General features: G+C 44.8%; 1 protein-coding gene across 1 annotated transcript in view; it reads right to left on the reverse strand.

Moving 5' to 3' along the window:
- Positions 1-17,387, reverse strand: part of LOC125745684 (reticulon-4 receptor-like) — a 42,339-nt gene extending 24,952 nt beyond the window's left edge. Inside the window, exon 1 of the mRNA XM_049018752.1 lies at positions 16,918-17,387. Coding sequence (XP_048874709.1) covers positions 16,918-17,053 — 136 coding nt within the window. The 5' untranslated portion in view covers positions 17,054-17,387. The remainder of the gene's footprint in view (positions 1-16,917) is intronic.
- Positions 17,388-18,442: the final 1,055 nt, after the last annotated feature.

Below are 18,442 nucleotides of genomic sequence, written 5' to 3' on the forward strand. Positions count from 1 at the left end.
TGTTCCGATAAAGGACTGCGATTTAATGGGGCCACTGGAAACGTCAGCGTGAACAGCTCCAGATCCATTACCATGGCAGCCAGGCCATGTCTGGCGCGGCGAGCCAGCCAGCACTGTGTGACACACACGGGAGGCCAGCCAATCAGATGGGAGTAACTGGATGTGAGGAGGGAGCTGGATTCCATTAGACAACCTGCCACTGGAAGGGCCCTGCAGATCAGTGCCTGTGGTCACTTCTGGAACAGCTTAAACGTAAATGTGACACTCTTCACGCCCCCCCCCTTCCACTGCCACTCCCCACCCTTGGGAGAGTTATGCATTGAGCCACAGTCTGAAGTTAATCAGCCTCTTACGTAATATCATCAAAACCCAAATTCAGGCCTGCATGTCAGCGAGAGCAGATGGGGATGAGAGAGCAAACAGCCGCAGCATTATACTTAAAAAGTTTAAAGGGGTTTAAATGTCTTATACCAAGCCTGGAAAAACGGAAGCAATAAGAGCCACTCTGCGTGTATTGTAACTAACCTGTTTTCACGATAACTAAACTGACTTTCAGTTAAAACCAAAGGGGCCCTATCAGAGCCTTTCCAAAGAACTCCGGTCTGGTGATGGACAGGGTACGAGTTTTCTGTTTTGTTTCAATGGAATCATTAACAACAAATCAAGTTCAGTAGAGCCAATGCACATGTCTACCCATCTTTCCGGTGAGTGGAGAGTGGTAAACACGCTACTGGAAGCAGGTCAGACACTCGGTCTGGGGACCAATTCATGGGCAGTGACCAGAAACGTCAATGATATTTACAGGCCCTGGGGGGAAGGGAAGGCTGTAAATATCAATTATACTGCCTGCCCAGCCATGGAGTCACCCCCTCTACAGGACAAGTGTGACCTTTGAGCAGACATTACAACATACTGTGGGGCGGGGGGGGGGGGGGGGGGGGGGTTGTTGAGAGAAATATATAGCTTGTCTTAATAGAAAGTGATCAGGAATTCTGGCGATGCCATTTGAGAGAGATATACAGCCCTGTTGAAAAAATGGGTTAAAGAATGATTCTGATGGTCACCAGCATTATATTGATGGATGAAAAAAATCAGTAATTAGATACAAAATAGTATATAGCATAAAGACAGGATATACAGAAATTTGTGTATCTGGGGTGGAATGGAGGGACCTATAGTGTAGCCAAAGAATTTGGCACATATAGATTGATACGCTACCATTCTGTAGTAAGAGAGTGTAAGAGTGACTCAAATAGCATGGCCCCCATAGGCTGTCGAAAGGACCCATTTATGTGGGGTAGGAACGACTCAAATAGCAGGGCCCACCAGGGCTATAGAGAGACTCGTTTAGGTAGGGTAAGAGTGACTCAAATAGCAGGGCCCACCAGGGCTGTAGAGAGACTCATTTAGGTAGAGTAAGAGTGATTCAAATAGCAGGGCCTGCTAGGGCTGTAGAGAGACTCATTTCGGTAGGATAGGAATGACTAAAATAGCAGGACCCACCAGGTATGTAGGAAGACTCATTTAGTTAGGGTAGGAATGACTCAAATAGCAGGAACCACAGGACTGGTGACAGGCTTATTTAGGTAGGATAAGAGTGACTCAAATAGCATGGCCCCATAGGCTGTAGAGAGGACCCATTTAGGTAAGGTAAGAGTGATTCAAATAGCAGGGCCCACCGAGGCTATAGAGAGACTCGTTTAGGTAGGGTAAGAGTGACTCAAATAGCATGGCCCCCATAGGCTGTAGAGAGGACCCATTTAGGTAAGGTAAGAGTGATTCAATTAGCAGGGCCCACCGGGGCTATAGAGAGACTCGTTTAGGTAGGGTAAGCATGACTCAAATAGCAGGGCCCACCAAGACTATAGATGGGGTAAGAGTGAGTCTAATAGCAGCCAAGAGGCAAGAGCTACTGACCCACTAAGTGCTAAATTTTATGACTGTGGGTAGTTTTTCCCCCACACATCACAATGCAGGACTTCCTGTTTACCAGAGCAATATGAGAACCGGGGAAGAAACCAGAAGCGTCTGTTTGCGGAGATCCTGTGATCCCAGAGACTGATTCACACATTCATCCGAATGCACATGTGACACTGAGCGGACATGCAGAGTGCACTCACAGCTGCGAATTAAAACCGTAACTTTGCTCTGGATTTTTCTCATTTTAAAAACTTAAATTCTTAACATTTTATCAGTAGATTATTCATTGCTTTTCTGGTTCACTCTCCCACCAGAGGGTTACCTTGTAATGTCACATTAACGTTACAAATTCACACCAAGTACGGTATGTACATAAATAAGCTCTGCAACACACCTCAGGGGTCTACTTATACAATTAAAAAAAAAAAAAAGAAACAGACACTGTACTACTTAAGAGTGACTCCCTAACCTACCTAAATTAACCGGCAGAAAAGCTATTTATGCCCAGCACCAGTAGTGCGGTCAGGATTTCAGATATTCCATAGAGTCTCAGAGCAACAGCCAGGGAGCTGAGCAGCAGCAGAGATTGGCTGTTGCCCGCCGCCTCGCAGCCAATAGAGGGGCTTCAGTGAGGAGCTGTAAGGCAGAAAATAAAACCGTGAGACAGAAAATTCCTCCAGTAAGGTTCTTCCCAGACTTCCACGGGCCGGGGCTTTTTCATCGTATCGAGCCGTATGAAACAGAACCCCCCTGGGCTTCAGTCTTCTTCTTAGCTTGCAGGGAGAGACATTTTGTATTGCTTTGGATCTCCCGTAGTTGCTCTCTCTCTCTCCATTTTTTTTTAACCCTTTTGTATTGGAATACCGGCAGCCTCCATTTCTGGAATCCCTTCCATTTAAAGCATCTGTTTAGTTTATTCCTTAAACCAATTAAGAGGCAGAATGTCTTCAGGGGGAAATGCTCAGAAAGCTCTGGAAGCAGCATGTGACCTCAATGGATAAGAGTCATACACACCCAGAAATCAAATGCGTAAAGGAAACCCGGAGTCTGATCCCTTTTCAGATCACTGATGAACAGCAAGCCAGCAAGAATAAATAGGCCAACTACCTGACTTACACGCTGCTACTATACCCAGTCCTCACAGCAGTTGTATTAGTATACACTAATTAACATACTTAAATAAAAACTAAACTAAAACAGAATTACATGGGTCTGTTAATCTCAAGAAGGCAGCCATACCCTCAGCAGCTAGCCATTCAGAGCAGTGCTATTCAGGTGCCTTCAGCAAAGTGGAGGAACCAAGAGGAAGGGAGCTATCAGCCTATCAGCACCCGGAACGAGGTCACATGCCCGCCCACGCAAGCTGCGATATGTGTGCAAGGCAGCTTTAGGCGGGGTCTCATCGGGGGAATCACTGTCCTGCTAAAAGTCCCCCCCACCTTCATCGGCTTCTAAGGCACCCCTCAGAAATAAGGCATGGGCGGGGGAGAGTATTTATAAATACATTTGCAAAAAATAAAGACACAGTCCATCCATCCGTCTCCTAATTACTTATTCTGATCAGGGGGCCTGGAGCCTGTCCCAGACAGCACAGGGCACAAGGCTGGGAACACCTTGGACAGGATGTCAGTCCATCAGAAGGTGCATACGAACGCAATTCTGAGACACCACTTCGCCTAACTGCATGCTTGTGCTCAGCGGGAGTACCTGCACAACTCGGGAACAAGATATACGTCCGACCGCACAGCGGAGGCGAGATCCGAACCCCCCAGCGCTGGAGGTGTGAGGCAACATCGCCACCCACTGAGTCACTGTGTCACCCCTAAAGATACGGTACGGTGATAAAATATGCATGCATCTGCTGTGAGGAAGGCTGCTGTAAAAAGACCAGAGGAATAGATGTTTTGATGAAGGAGTGGGGGTGGGGATCTTTGGGGGGGGGAGGGGCACCATGTGGGAGGGTAGCTGCATGGTGGAGTCTCGCAAAATCCAACCAGAAGGTTGACAGTTCAAGTCCCCGGTAGGACCTACTGGTGTACACTTACCGAGTTTGTCGACGTAACCAATCTTTGGTAACGTTCACCTACCGTGTTCTACCACGGACACCAATGCGAACTGCTGTCCACCAACCTGCTTGGCTGTGCTTATGACAGATTGGTTAGAATTTCCAATCAGCAGTTCTGCCTATCCTGGTAAGCCAGGGTGGACCTGACACCTATAACGCGAGGAGCCTACGGTGGCCACGAGGATCCTGGCGGGTCCCTTCCGCAGCTCTGGGCTTCTCAGGGAATGTGGGTGACACGGGCACGATGCTATATGCCTCCATTACACCGCTAACCCGATGATTCCACACTGCCCCAAGCCGAGACGCTCTCGCTCTTTCTGCTCCTCTGCAGCAGAAAATCTTATCAGCCTTATACGAGTAACAGGCCTGAGATGAAAACGACAGCGGAAAGAGAAGAGCTGGTCTTATATTAGAGTCCCTTTGAAGATCAAGTTGGATATTCAATCTGGCTGTATTGGAGAGTACAGAACAGAGGGCCGCAGATTTCATTGTGAATTTCATATGCAAAGACAGCCTCCATCACCCCTTCGTCTCACGCTGCTCTCATCCTCTCTGCCCCATGTCTCACTCTCTATGTCTCTCCCCCCAAAATATGCTGTACATAACTCACTAAGCATTTGTGTGAAACCGGAATATTACATTTTCACATTTCCGTAGGAGCGAAGCAATCAGAGTTTATGCCAAACCACACTGATGTAAGACTTGAAAGTGCGTAAAAATGTACATAAGGAAACTGTCACAACCATGAAACCCGAACACCTGGACTGGAGACGGAAAGTTCCGGAGGAATGCCTACTGAATGATCAGCGGGAATCGACATCCACTTGAAGATTTCTAATGATAATAGTAGTTTAAAAAATAGTATGAGCAGAATTTTTATTCCTCCTGTACCCTGTTCAGTGCCTGTAAATGGGAATGCGCTGAAGGACGCTCACATGGACGTTTTCCAAATAGCCGCCGGCCGATAGCTTTCACGTCGGAGCGCAGCAGCCACAGATGGCGGATCTTTGGGTGCGTCTCCGCTGCCCCCCAGCATCGCACAGTGGTCTGTTTTTTGTGACGGCACACGGTGTTTATTTCCTTTCTCGTGCTCGTTCCTCTCTTACTGCTGCGAGGCCGCGAGTCCGTCGCTACATCAGAATCAGCTTCATTTCAGGCCTTCCCGAGGCTGCCTTCCAGATCAGGTTTTTAAACCTCCATTAGCAAGGTGGACGGTTCTGTGTCTATAACAGAAGGTTGTGCAGCACTGTGCAGAAATCTTAGGCAGGCAAAGAAAATTATGTTTAAATCTTCGTGTTGGTGTAAAACTATGATAATATATCTGTCGGTATGTCAGCTTAGACGTTTCAGAACCTCTTGTAATGTCACCCCATCCTCAAGGGCACTGCGAGGGGAGAGAAAATTAGAATGTTTCAAATGGAATCTGAGTGACAGGGGCCCTAAAAAATTTCGAACATAATTGGATTGTTCTTGGTTGGGAGCCCAATATGATACTTTCATGAGGCCCAAAACCTCTAGCACCCCTGACCATCTCTAGTGGCACCCCTGACCGTCTGATACACCATGGATTTTTTTTACTCTACCACTAGCATACCATGTTTTATTAATCAATACCTCGTTGATTTTTTTTTAAACTAATCAAAGGAATTCATTAACAGAGCTGGTGGTCAAATTTAACTACTACATGGATCGGCTGAGGTGCCACTGAGGAGAGGTTTGGGAACTGAAGCTGTGTTCATCTAACCCATCCAGCATTATTCTTTATTTGCATGTGTTCTAATGTCAAACAGTTTTTTTATTTCTGAGCAAATATACACTTACTGTCCAGAAAAATAGTTTAAAAATGTTCTTTGACTGCCTAAGACTTTTGCACCGTATTGTGTATGTGACTCACTGCTCGGAACTCGCCGTCACAGACCTTCCCAAAGAGAGAGTGCACAGTCACTCACGATGCATCGCTCGCATGTCCCAATTGGCCTGCATCCAGGCCTGGAAAAGGGGGCAGGAAACATCACAGAAATTCAATATGGCGCCCTACTAATGAAGCATGCTAAGATGGGCCTAATCCCATGTTTTAGTAAAGGGAGTAAGGTTTGTTAGCACACGGCTTTAGCACCATCTATTTATACCTTTAAACTCTGGTGGGTTTCTTTGTACCTAAATGCATCAGTATATGTGAACAGGGGTCCTTCACCAAATGGTGTAGGTTTGAGTGTGGACACTAGGGACATGTCCACTAGTACAATGTGTGTTTAGGGGGGCAGGGGGCTTTGGGGCTGAATTGGTCCCAAACGATGTTAAAATCAAACCATCTCCCTCGTCTCCACCCGCAGTCTCTGACAGATTTAGTGAACATCAAAATGAAGGGTGGATGGGTAGTTGGAGGTTTGCTGTATGCAGCCAAAGTGAGATCTACTAATTATGTGTATTATATGTTAAAATCGGACCTCCATCTAGAACAGCATTTATTTCTTCAGAGGTCTGGGATAATTGAAAGTTACTTTTGAGGTAAAACAATGATGCTTCAACATTCTAAGTGCCTCTGGGGCCATTCGCTGGAGGAAAATAAATCTTTTTGTTTCTATGTATTTTAATTATTTTGTTTTAAAGTCTTTGCACTCCAAGCACTGAAAAAGCTGGACTCCTCCAAACTCTCCTGGCACTGACTTTTCTACATTTAGTACATTTAATAATCGTTATACTTTAATCATTATAATACTCTGTGGTCATAATTTCATCCAGAGATGAGCTACTTTTAAAACTAGAGTTGGGTCTACTGAAAATGATAATTGCCGGTGCTTTAAACTTCTGTAAGATGTTTGATGTATGTCAAGTGAACCTAAAAAGCGATTTCTGTGGCACGGACAGAGTATTGCTAGTTGAATTATAATCACTAAGAAACCACAATTACGCCACATCGCATTGGCGGGTTTTGCATATTAATATATACATAAGAACGAAAGACACCACAGAATAATCCTCAGATATGAGCTGTCAGAGCAGTTGATTATGAAGAAGTCGTGATTTGGCCTTTCTGAATTTGGATTTTCTTTCAAAGTTCTCCAAATTTCTCAGGGTACAACCTACTTAATAAAACGTGCAATGAAGCTGAAGGATTCTCCCATAATCTTGGACAGAATCACCGATCCAAGCGCAGCTGTACCCCTAAGAAGTCCTCAGGAAGACTTATTAATTACGTCTAGGAGGACCAGGCAGACGTTCACCATTAAACATAGCACTATTCACAGAAGCACACCTGTCTCAAGAAGGACATTACAGCCCATGCCAAGCTACATGCAGCGTCATGCAGACTGAAATGGTGGCTTATTTCTGCTGTCTTCTGTAGTGTCAGGAGCTGCAATGACGATGTCACTTCTCAAGGGAACCTGTGATTCTCGCTCAGTATCGGGAGGGGTTCGGATTGGAGGATGAGGAAAAGCCCAAACTCTGGAGGCCCAGGGGGGGGGTCACAGCAGTCTATCTGATATCCTGCCCCATGATTATGGCCTCGAGCCAAGCAGCCATTGTGCTACTGCTAGGGAGCGGGCTACGGAGGGATCCAGTTTCAGACCACAGGGGAGTGCTCCACAAGATTGGGCAAGACCAAGCTGGGAAAAACAAGGGGAGGAGCGTATAAATGTGCAAGCTGTAGAGATGGAAAGATCAGGTCCAGAAAGTACAAATCCAGGCTAAGGTTTTGTTTCAACCAACTAGGTGAGTCCTCTGTGATTAAGACTCTTTATACTAAACTGGTTGGTTGAAACAAAACCTTGGTCTGGATTTGTACTTTCTGGACCTAAACTTTCCATCGCTGGCCAGCTAATAGCAGGAACCATGGTCTCTCTCACCACTGTCTCTCTCAGACAGATGCGTCATGTGACCGTTGTCGTTCTCGCTTATTCCATACACCTGCTCCTCATTCCCAGTATCCCTCTGCTGGTGTGCTTTGCTTTATTTTATCTGTGACTGCAGGTTGGACCTGCTTTACACTGACTCCCCCCATCCCCCCCATCCCTGGGAAACAGACATAAGCCAATCATCACTCATCCCGATTCCTCTCCACACTGAGAATGGGATTCCCAAAGTAATCACGTGGCTCCGTTTTCCTTCAGCCCGGCTCATTCCCAGTTTAGAGAAAAAAGTTTAATATTGGACAACAAATCTGTTTTAAATAAAGATATACGGAGTATAATATAATAAATCATAACTCTCATTGATGACGCCTGGAATCCCAAGCTCCCATTAAGGGTCACGTAACGACACGAAGACCTGCAGTTATGTGCAGCTCCAGCTGCAAATGTCAGCGAATGACCGAGTAGACGGGCCGGGAGAAGATTTCATTTAGGGGGATAAAAGACAAGGGCAGACTGCTCCTTTCAAGAAAATGCTCAAGTCAAAGTGACTCCATTGCTGACTATGAAGAAAAAGAGCATAAGGGCATCCAAAATGAGAACACCGCAAAGATGGGACCACTGGATGGACTGAGCCAAATGATGGCGAACAGTCAGGGGACATGAGGATACAGCGTGGAATGATTCTGATGGGGGTGGAGCTCTCAGTGCTCGGGGTAACAAGGGCAGGGAAGAAACGAGGTGGGACAAAAGGAGGGAAAACATCAAAAACAGGGGAGAGATTAAAGGAATCGGGGACAGAACAGTGCTTACCAGGAAACATTATTCAACACCATCTGACAGGAGTGCACATTTTTTTAAGCCAATTACCATGAAGGATACCAATCACATGACCCTCCCTCCCCAGATAGCCACATCCTCATATTATATGGGTCTTCACAGCTATAATCCAGGGTCCCTATATGAAAAATTCCATTTGTATACATTTTTGCATAAAATCATACAATTCTTTCTGGAGAAAAATCAGTATTGTTCATTTAAATGAGCCATATATATGCTGCCAGTTTTAACATTATCTGTAAATCTGAGGGGTGTATGAAAGGACAGAATTAAATGAAAAGATCTGGGGCAGATAAGTGGGACTGTTAAACCATATGGACCAATTCATCATAAATATATGAGGTTCAGGCTTAGAAGCACACGTTCGATAGTATCAAAGCAGATAAGGAGAAATACCAAATGTATGTGTTTATGGCTTACAGCAGAAATTTGGTACAAATATATGTTTATTGAGGAGTTTCCCAATTCCTATATTGATGGTCTAGTTGGTAAAATTGACATTATATCTGTTACCCAGAATCCCACACGAGGGGGGGGGGATGTATATTTTCACAATGTCAGGATGCATTCCCAAATCTCTCCCTCATCCTACTCTACTCACAGCGGAGTAATTTCACATCTCCGACGCGTGCATGTCATGTCGATGTGCTGATAACGTGCGTCAGGCACTGAGTGGCTGACTGAGTGAGTGAGCGGCCGACCACATCCGATAAACAGAAGGGCCCAGGTGTGAGGCCGGCTGATACCCAAAGCGGCCTGGTGAGAGCTTTGTTACGTAAACCCATCCGTATGCACTCGACAGGACCTGACAAGGCGCTGAGCGCCTATCCTGTATTCTAAATATTGGGTGGCAGTGCTAATTTTAATACGCCCACGGGGAACCTGAGATACGGACAAGCTATGCAGTTTACTGAATTAATTAAGTTTAGGACTTTAGTTATGACCACCAACATACATACATAACAATGGGGAAACCATCGCTGCCTTAACATTGAAAGAGCTGTAATGGTGTATAATTCTTCTTGCTTCATATCCAGTAATATTGCTACAGCATCCAAATTATGTTGTGGTTAATCTTTTCTTGGTGGTTTTGAGGCAAAAATTGGTATTTAAGAAACAAGTCACAGGTCTGTGTGTTTCTGTTTCTCTTTGGGTGTATATGTGCACATGCGCGAGGTCTGATATAGCAAGACAACTGGTCAGTAAAACATTATGAGCAGCCACACATCATTGCTTTGACGGAAGCCTCCAAGCCCATGATGACAGGCCTGTTCCTCAAAACCCTTGTTAGATGGGATCTCATTGAATGCAGGAGCTGCACTGCAGGAGCGTTATTACAGGGCGTGCATGTGAATGAAGCCACAGCGAATTATATGGCAGAGGAGATGTCATCCATATACTCATGTTTACAGGTGTCAAAACTGTTTTTTTTTACTTTGCTAAGATATCAATATCCCCAGAGCTCTTGGCTGGCAGGTTGAAAATGACTTTCTCTCTGTAATCCCGGCAAAGCCAGACACTTAAGCAGTACGAGCTTACAAAACAATGAAATGTTAATAAGAGTTTCTCTCTCGCTGGGGGTCACACATGGGATTTTTTACCTTCCTTCTCTATTTGTCGAACCACAAGTCAAACAGAATTCTAAGTGGTTTCGGTAAGGAGCATTTTGATGCTGTGATTGATCGTACAGTTTTCCTGTAGCCAAACTCTAGCCTCGTGTGATTGATAATGAGTGTCTCTGTGGATGGATGCTGCTGACATGCATATCAAATCAGGACGGCATGCTGAGAACTGAGATGAATGACCTGGGGTCTAAAACGACCTTCAGCACCAACCCAGGGGTACGAGACCCTGATTTATGCGTGGATTCTTCAGCCGAGAGGACAAGCTACAGATGCAACCTCACTACTATATCGGTGGGAACGTTTTAGGTGTTCCAGCAAAGGTCATATAGACTGAAGGAGCCCAGAACCAGGAGGAAATGAAAATAAAAGCTCAAGAATTTAATAACAGGGGAAATGTAAGGAAAATGGGCTCAATGAAAATGCTGCTTATTTACTTGCCTTGCTGAGTCTTGAGGACCCTACAGGTGTATGAAAGCACAACATGAATTCAAGCCTTCCCACTATTAATTCCCTCGGGAGATTGGCCATAACTCCAAGCAAAGGCAAGTAGACGAGAAAAACTGATGAGAAATTCTGCAGATATCCAGGCTGGAAAGTTATTTAAACATCCCACATTCTGAACTTTACCCTTGGAATCACTACAGCTGTACAGGTTGCCTTGGTTTTCCCAATGAAGAGCAGCAGAAACCCAAACAGAGCCCCATTGACTTCTTGTCTGTGGGTTTCCCTAAGATATGAGAGCCCCCAGCAAGGGCATATCATTAGGCTATTGGTCCAACAAAGGCTTCAGTCATCTGCTTAATTAAAATGACCACTTCCTCCTCCACCTAATTAACAATTTACTAACCCATCGTTCATCTGCTCAACGAAGCCGTGTAATCAGTTTAAAAAATGGCTCCCATCCAAGCTCTCGGGCCCCTCAGTCACATCTACTGCAGATTAAATTATTAAAGTTTAATAGCAGGAGTACAAAGGTGGTGGAACGGGGTCACAGCACACACGAGCGCTGCATGCGAGCGGGAGAGGACCCGACAGAAGAGCATTCCGGCATCCATCAGCTTCTAAATCCATCAGAAGGAAGAACGGACTCCTGGCCGGGATCAAAATTGTGAGCATTTTTTTAAATCGATTGGTAAGGATCAGGCATTTGGAACTGGGACCACACATGTCCTAAATAGTAGCTTTGAAGCCACTGGCTCATTGTGACAAACCACCCCAAAACACTTTTTATTCTCCACTGTTTGGATACTTAAGTTGGACAGCAACACCCATTCGTTCCTAACAGCAATGACAAAGGCAAGTAGAGAATAAAAAAATTGGTGATTGGTGGCCAACTGTATGCTGAAATAAAGGGAAGCCAGGAGCTGTAAGAAATTAACGACATATTGTGAAGGAGTTTTGAGTGGTTCGGGCAAGGAGAGGGAAGAAAAACAGGTCTGTGGGCCCAAAGTCCGGACCCTTTAATTGAACAGTCAGTGGGAAATGCTTTGAACCATTCTCTCAATACACTGAAACCCCAGATCAGCAGCTGCACATCTTCTGGCAAAAATAATTCGAATAGCAAGAGGACAACTTCACATTTTCGCCAGTCTTGCTGAGTTTAAGGAAGCCACAGCTAATGACGAACGGACCTACCATACACAATAGGTATGGCGATCCTGTGTGACCACGATGGCCCTCAGGCAGAATTCAGGTTAGCTTCATAGTCAGACTATAGCCTCACTGGCCTACATATTACATTTCAGGAGTGACAGGGACATGTTAGTCAAGGAAAGTGAGATTATATACACACAGGAAACATTAGTGCCCTATCCTGGCTCTCTCTCCAACCGTTCAAGGCCCGCATGCGAAAATCCTTACCTATTGTATATGCTATGAATGGATAAAGGGTGAAAAAGGCTGCAGAGCTAAGAAACATCTACAGACGCACAAATGGCTTTTATTTCAAAGCCCGCTAACAGTACCGCTTGGGCTGAAAAAGCAAAAGACTGGACAGGCTGCGAAGGAGGACAAGTAGGAGGACAGGATCTCCTACGAACATTCCCCAAGAGTCATGAGATGTTGCCTTCCTGTTGGCATATCATTTACTTTTATTTTATTTATTTAAATGCACATACGTTCCCCTTTCTTAACTTTTATCGGCCGTCGGACTCTCCAAGGTCTTACCACTAAATAAATTACCCTTCTGGGTTCCTCATCCTCACGTGTAAGGATTCTCCAGTTCCGTGTAGGGGAATCAGAGCTGACCAGTTCGCGTTTCTCAGATCCCCACAGCCGAGAGGAGACAGACTTTGAGTCCCACGTATGTAGATGGTGCTGCATGGTAGGAGAAACTCAGAAGCTTGTTCATTCCACCCACAACGTGCTCATTTTGGTTTCACTTCTCATCCAACGTAGCCCTCAGCCAACAGAAGTAATATTAGGGCTGGTCTTTTTAAACATTCACACTTATGTAAACACATTGAACCTTAAAATAATCCTAACAAAATTACCAAAACTCAGCTGATGGTATGACTACTGCTCTTTGTCCACATAACTAGTTATATTAGCCATCGAACTATTAATCGCGTATGACTATCGCGCCTTTTGGCATACAGACATACTCGTAACATGTTACATGAGTCATAAAAAACAACACAATTGCAATGCCTTGGTCTTTGAGTAAGTTATTAAAATAAACAACCTTTCAGACCCCTGACAGTCTTTAGCCAAGATGGTAACTGTGCTTATGCTATTAAACCAACCTTGAAGACAAGATCACATTGATAAATGTAATACCCATCGCTTTTGTATCCTTCTGAGATTGGGGGTGGCGAGAGGGTATTGACATTCAGCCTTTTCTCTCTCTCTCTCTCTCTCTCTCTCTCTCACACACACACACACACACACACACACACGCATTTCCTCTCCTTCTATTGCTTTCTCCAGCACACACAGAGGATTCCTTTGATGTATACTCATTGAGCCGGGATTAGCGTTTAGCATTCACGGGCCACTCCACTCTGCCGTCGGGTGTGAAAGACCGGGCTTTGGCCACCTTCAGCTTGATGAATCACGGTGTTTGGCAGGGGGGTATCAGAGGAACGCAGCTGCGTGTAGGATCAGGGACCCCCCCCCGCCAGATACAGTAAGGTAGTCACCATCACCCACATTCCGCAATACAGGTGCCTAATTTGATGTACCACAGTGACGATGATGACAGTGTCCCCATGAGGGACTCTTGGCTTTTAATCCATTTCTAATTCTAATCCAAGGACAATCTACTCTATTGTATCCTTAAGCAGAGCAGTAAACCGGAATAACTTCAACAAATATTTGGAGATGCAAAGTTGTTCAAAGGAATAAGCAGTGTGAGTATCCTTATGGCGTTTTTCCATTGGCATACAGGGAGCGGGCTGTACCCGAGCCGTACCCGGGCTGTACCTGAGCCGTACCCGGGTCGTACCCGAGCTATACCACGAAAAGACACCAGTTACGGCACAGTTCCAGCTTGCAATAGGGTCAGCTCGGTAAAGGCGTTGACGAGTGTGGAGAGCAACAGTGGCGTAAAACAAAAGAGATGCTTATTTACTGTTCACATGTTGTACATAATTTACTATATGCAATTATTATTTTTTTTTTTTACTTTGTGCCAATTTCCACTGGCACACCTTTAAGAATCGCCGTGTTGTGCAAGTATCAGTCATTAGCAGAATTAGCATTCGCTTGCGGGAATTTGCATTACAAATTCATTTTGTTCTATAGTACTTTTTCAAGTAAGAGATTGGAAATGTTCAAGTTACGAGTTTTCGGGAATGTATTGCAATGCTACTAATAATTGATAAAACATAGAATAAAGGCTTTTTCCTTCAGATAATCCATGGGCAGAACACCGGTACCTCTATGCAATTTCAGATGGTGATGACACAACCACCTTGGTTTGGTCACGCGTTCAGCCCTGCTAGTAAGTAGGGCCATGCCAGCATGGTTACAGCTCAAGTACAGCCCTCATACTTTGCAGTGGAGAAGTGCCAGTTCACAGTATGGGTCAGGTACGGCTTGGTTCTTGGTGGCAGTGGAGAAGTGCCAGTTCACGGTACGGGTCAGGTACGGCTTGGTTCTTGGTGGCAGTGGAGAAGTGCCAGTTCACGGTACGGGTCAGGTACGGCTTGGTTCTTGGTGGCAGTGGAGAAGTGCCAGTTCACGGTACGGGTCAGGTACGGCTTGGTTCTTGGTGGCAGTGGAGAAGTGCCAGTTCACGGTACGGGTCAGGTACGGCTTGGTTCTTGGTGGCAGTGGAGAAGTGCCAGTTCACGGTACGGGTCAGGTACGGCTTGGTTCTTGGTGGCAGTGGAGAAGTGCCATTACGACATTGTGAATAGCATGCCAATACAGCAAATGTGTACCATTCAGTTAAACTCACACAATGGACAATGGATGCATATCATGTCCTTACTGTTGCCTTGCATTAGTAAGCTGCAATGCATTATGGGCTAATGGTGTAAATTTCAGCAGCCACTGCAATGTTGATTTCAGTAAGGCAATCTCGTCAGCGAACCCAGTGTCCCCCTCATACACAAAGCCCTGATCCAATTGCTGTCAAATGCCCTATTAAAATATGTAAAATGCCCCTTCCCTTGTCCAATATTTCACTCTTAATTTACAGCAGCTGGTGTTGTTTGGTTTGATCGTTCATTCTGCAGGCAAATGAACTCGTGGTTCTGAATGCTGACAATTTATAATTGACGCTTCTGCATCCAAGACCTCTTCAAGTATAACCCGCAGTTTATGAGCTTGTACCCAGCTTCCCCTGCTATTAGGCCTCTGCCACTCGATGTCAGTAAGGAGAATGGGGTACTCTGTGTTTTAAACGAGAATCGAGTATGCCATTCTCTCGATGTCCAGCAATTTATATAATAATAATAATAATAACCGTCATCAGCTACAAAACTTTTGTACCTAGATAAAATATTAATATTTTTATGGCATATGCAAGCATTCAAGTGTTTTGAATGTAGACGTAAGACTCCTGTAACGGATGCTTATATCACGAAGTCCTCGACTTCTCCCACGGCGCGAGCGCGACGACCGTCGGACTACCTGCAGCCTCGCACGAGCACGAGGCTTCCTGGCAAGATTTAGCACAAGCACGATGAGTCACGGGCTCCTTGGCAGCCGTGCGGACATATCTCGCGAATACATACTTTAAATTGTGTATTACGGGTTAGACTCGGTTAAAAAATTAATATGGTTAGTTGCAGTCTAACTTCATTTAAGAAGTTGCGGTTCTGTACGTCTCTCGACAACGGTTTATGCCGAAGCGATAGGCAGCAAAATTTTCATCACTGATGGTGATGTACATGCAGCAGATGGGCTTCCTCTTTTACTTATAAAATACATAGTGCAGTGGCATTTCTTGGCAGTAGCAGGGGAAGAACATGATGTGCACCTACAAAACACTGCTGGGATTGCCGTTATAGCTGTGCACATTTGAGTTACTGTAGCCAATGAGTCATACGTGCAAAAAGTATCACTGGATCCTAATAAGCTATTCAAAACTACTCTATTCTTAATGTGAGCAGTTACGATGCAACATCCCGTTGATCTGGATTACCAAAGTAAACCGACACAATATAAAATGCAATTTACTACTTCAGCAGTATACAGGTAAATCTTAAAATGCGGATTTAACTGGAATCGCGGGCCCCTCTATGCTGACATGTACTCCAAAAAGGCTGCTTGCAGCAGATTTAAAATGCCTCCTAGATATGTCAGGTTCCAGTCGAATCCATAAAGGTAACCCTCGCCCCGCATTTCTGCGTGATAGGCATCCCATTTTCCTGCCATTCTTTACTCCTTGTTCTGGGAAAAAAAGAGAGAATTCCAGTTCCCTTTATCTGGAACGGTGCACGATACGCCGAGAAAACTTTGCAATATTTACGACTTTGTGTGCATATTATAGGGGAACACAGTGCGGTGTTATTCACCCCGGCGAGACACCATTCCAACTCTGACATGAGTTAAATATGAGTCCCGATGAAGTGTGTTCATAGCTATAGCGCACAGGAAGCCCGACAAGGCGAGACGTGCATTACAGACTGCGCTATCCAGACACTCTCCCCTTGCACACAACTATCTCACATTTGCGTGACCTGAGATAAACAGGTAATTAAATTACAGTTCGGTAATCTCATCAGATATGTCTCAACTGATGAAGTCAATATGTCCCGATCTTTTTCAAAGGAAAGATCAAAGACGATAATGTCACGACCCCGCAAAAATCATATAAAGCCTAAACTCTGTACACTGCTCGTCGCATATTATTATTAGACCACATTAGTAGGCCTATTCAATGCATAATCTAAACTCAGTTTATTTTTCAATATTTGTAGCAAACAAAAAATCTGTCGATCGCTATCAGATGTGATTATCAAACATCGCGGGGTAGAAACATGGATTAATTTATTTTTCCTTAAACTATGCTATTTCCTTGTACGGGAAATTGTAGGCTACTTTCGCACAATGAATTATTAATTTTGTTATGAAATGTACAAATAAATGAGTTGAAATCGCCTGGTCCTTTTCTATCCGCAACAGCTCCGTAATCTATGGAGATAATTCCGTATCTTCTACCTACCTTCCACAACAGCCGTCTTCATTTTACTGAAGCAAATCCCAGCAGATGGACACCCTGTTGGCGTTGACTGGCAAAGGCGCAATTTTAACTGTAAATAACAAATCCAGGTTGCGGTTACCTCTGACAATCGCTTCATGAAAACTTTAGCCAGAAGGTTTTCATATGCAGGCGGATGGGAGATCGGAGTCTCCTCCGAATCCTACGCACGGTCATCTGAGAAGTGTGAGGAGTACAAAACTGCGATTAACATCCAGATAGGAGATCCTGTTCAGAAAACAGGAACCGTCCCCAAACGCGGACAAGCGTCGCGGCAATCCAACGAGAAAGAAAGGCAATCCACGAATACTGAAGCATGGATCCAGCAGTCCCCAGTCTGAAAGTCTAACGCAGATATATCCAGAGGTACACTGAGTCCGCACATGTGAGAGGGTATTGACTGTAATGCTGCGTTTTTTGTACTGGATCGCGGAGTGAGTAGGGCGGGGTGGGAAAGAAGAAGCGCTAGTGGGGGTGGTATGTTTACTGGACTGGTTGAGGGACTGACCGCTGATAAATGTTTTATACTTTTGTTGGTTTACGGGAGAGGAAGCACTAAAAAATATATATATACATATATACACTAGAGGCTGACAAATTTATATAGGCTAAAAATTTGTATGATCCGCAGTGATGCAAAGGAAACGTCCGGCATCGGGGCTGGCAGGTGCTGGATGACACCTTTGGTTGTAAGGCGTTGCCCTTGAGAACTTGGTCAAGGAGAGTAAAAAGCACATACGTAAATATTGATCTTATATTCTTAATTTTTATTGAACCAAAACCACTATGTAAACTGTACTATTCTGGAATTTCTTTAAATAACGGGTGGTACAGGGGATATAATTGAGCTCAAGTTACACCAGCAAATAACTTAGACTAATTAGAGATCTGCGCACATCGCAAAATGCTACGGAGCTGTGATACATCAAGCAGATATTTCATTCAGGCTATGTGCATTTCCAAAAGCCCAGTACTACTAAATTAGCCCAGGCCGACAGTTCGCATGGATGATGCGCCCCCTAGCGGCAGCGGACAAACGTCACGTTTTACAAACCTCGCTTTATTCGCACACTAGTGTGAAAACAGCGCGATGTCTCAATACACTGGTGAGCGTCTTGTCAGTATTCATATAGACTGATGTGTCTGTATACCTATAAGAAAAAAATATACCGGCATCTGCGAAATACAGGCTAGCTATTCCAGTCAAGGATGATACATTAAGAACTAGTGTTTTCCAAGTAAATACTAAAGTATTTCCGACCCGTCCATGATGTTCTCCTGCCTGCTGCCTTGGGCATTTAGGGACTGGCTCCAGGCTCACCGCGATCCAGTACTGAATAAGAGCATTTACTGGTGATGGGTGGACGGATGCTCTAGAAAATCATCTGATAATGACGCACAAGTAAAATGAAAATCGCAACCTAGGCCTAACTGATGAATGTGCTCACTGAACACAGTAATACTATTTTAATATATTTAGGCCTACGTT

Source organism: Brienomyrus brachyistius, chromosome 7, assembly GCF_023856365.1.
Source record: "Brienomyrus brachyistius isolate T26 chromosome 7, BBRACH_0.4, whole genome shotgun sequence".
NCBI lineage: Eukaryota > Metazoa > Chordata > Actinopteri > Osteoglossiformes > Mormyridae > Brienomyrus > Brienomyrus brachyistius.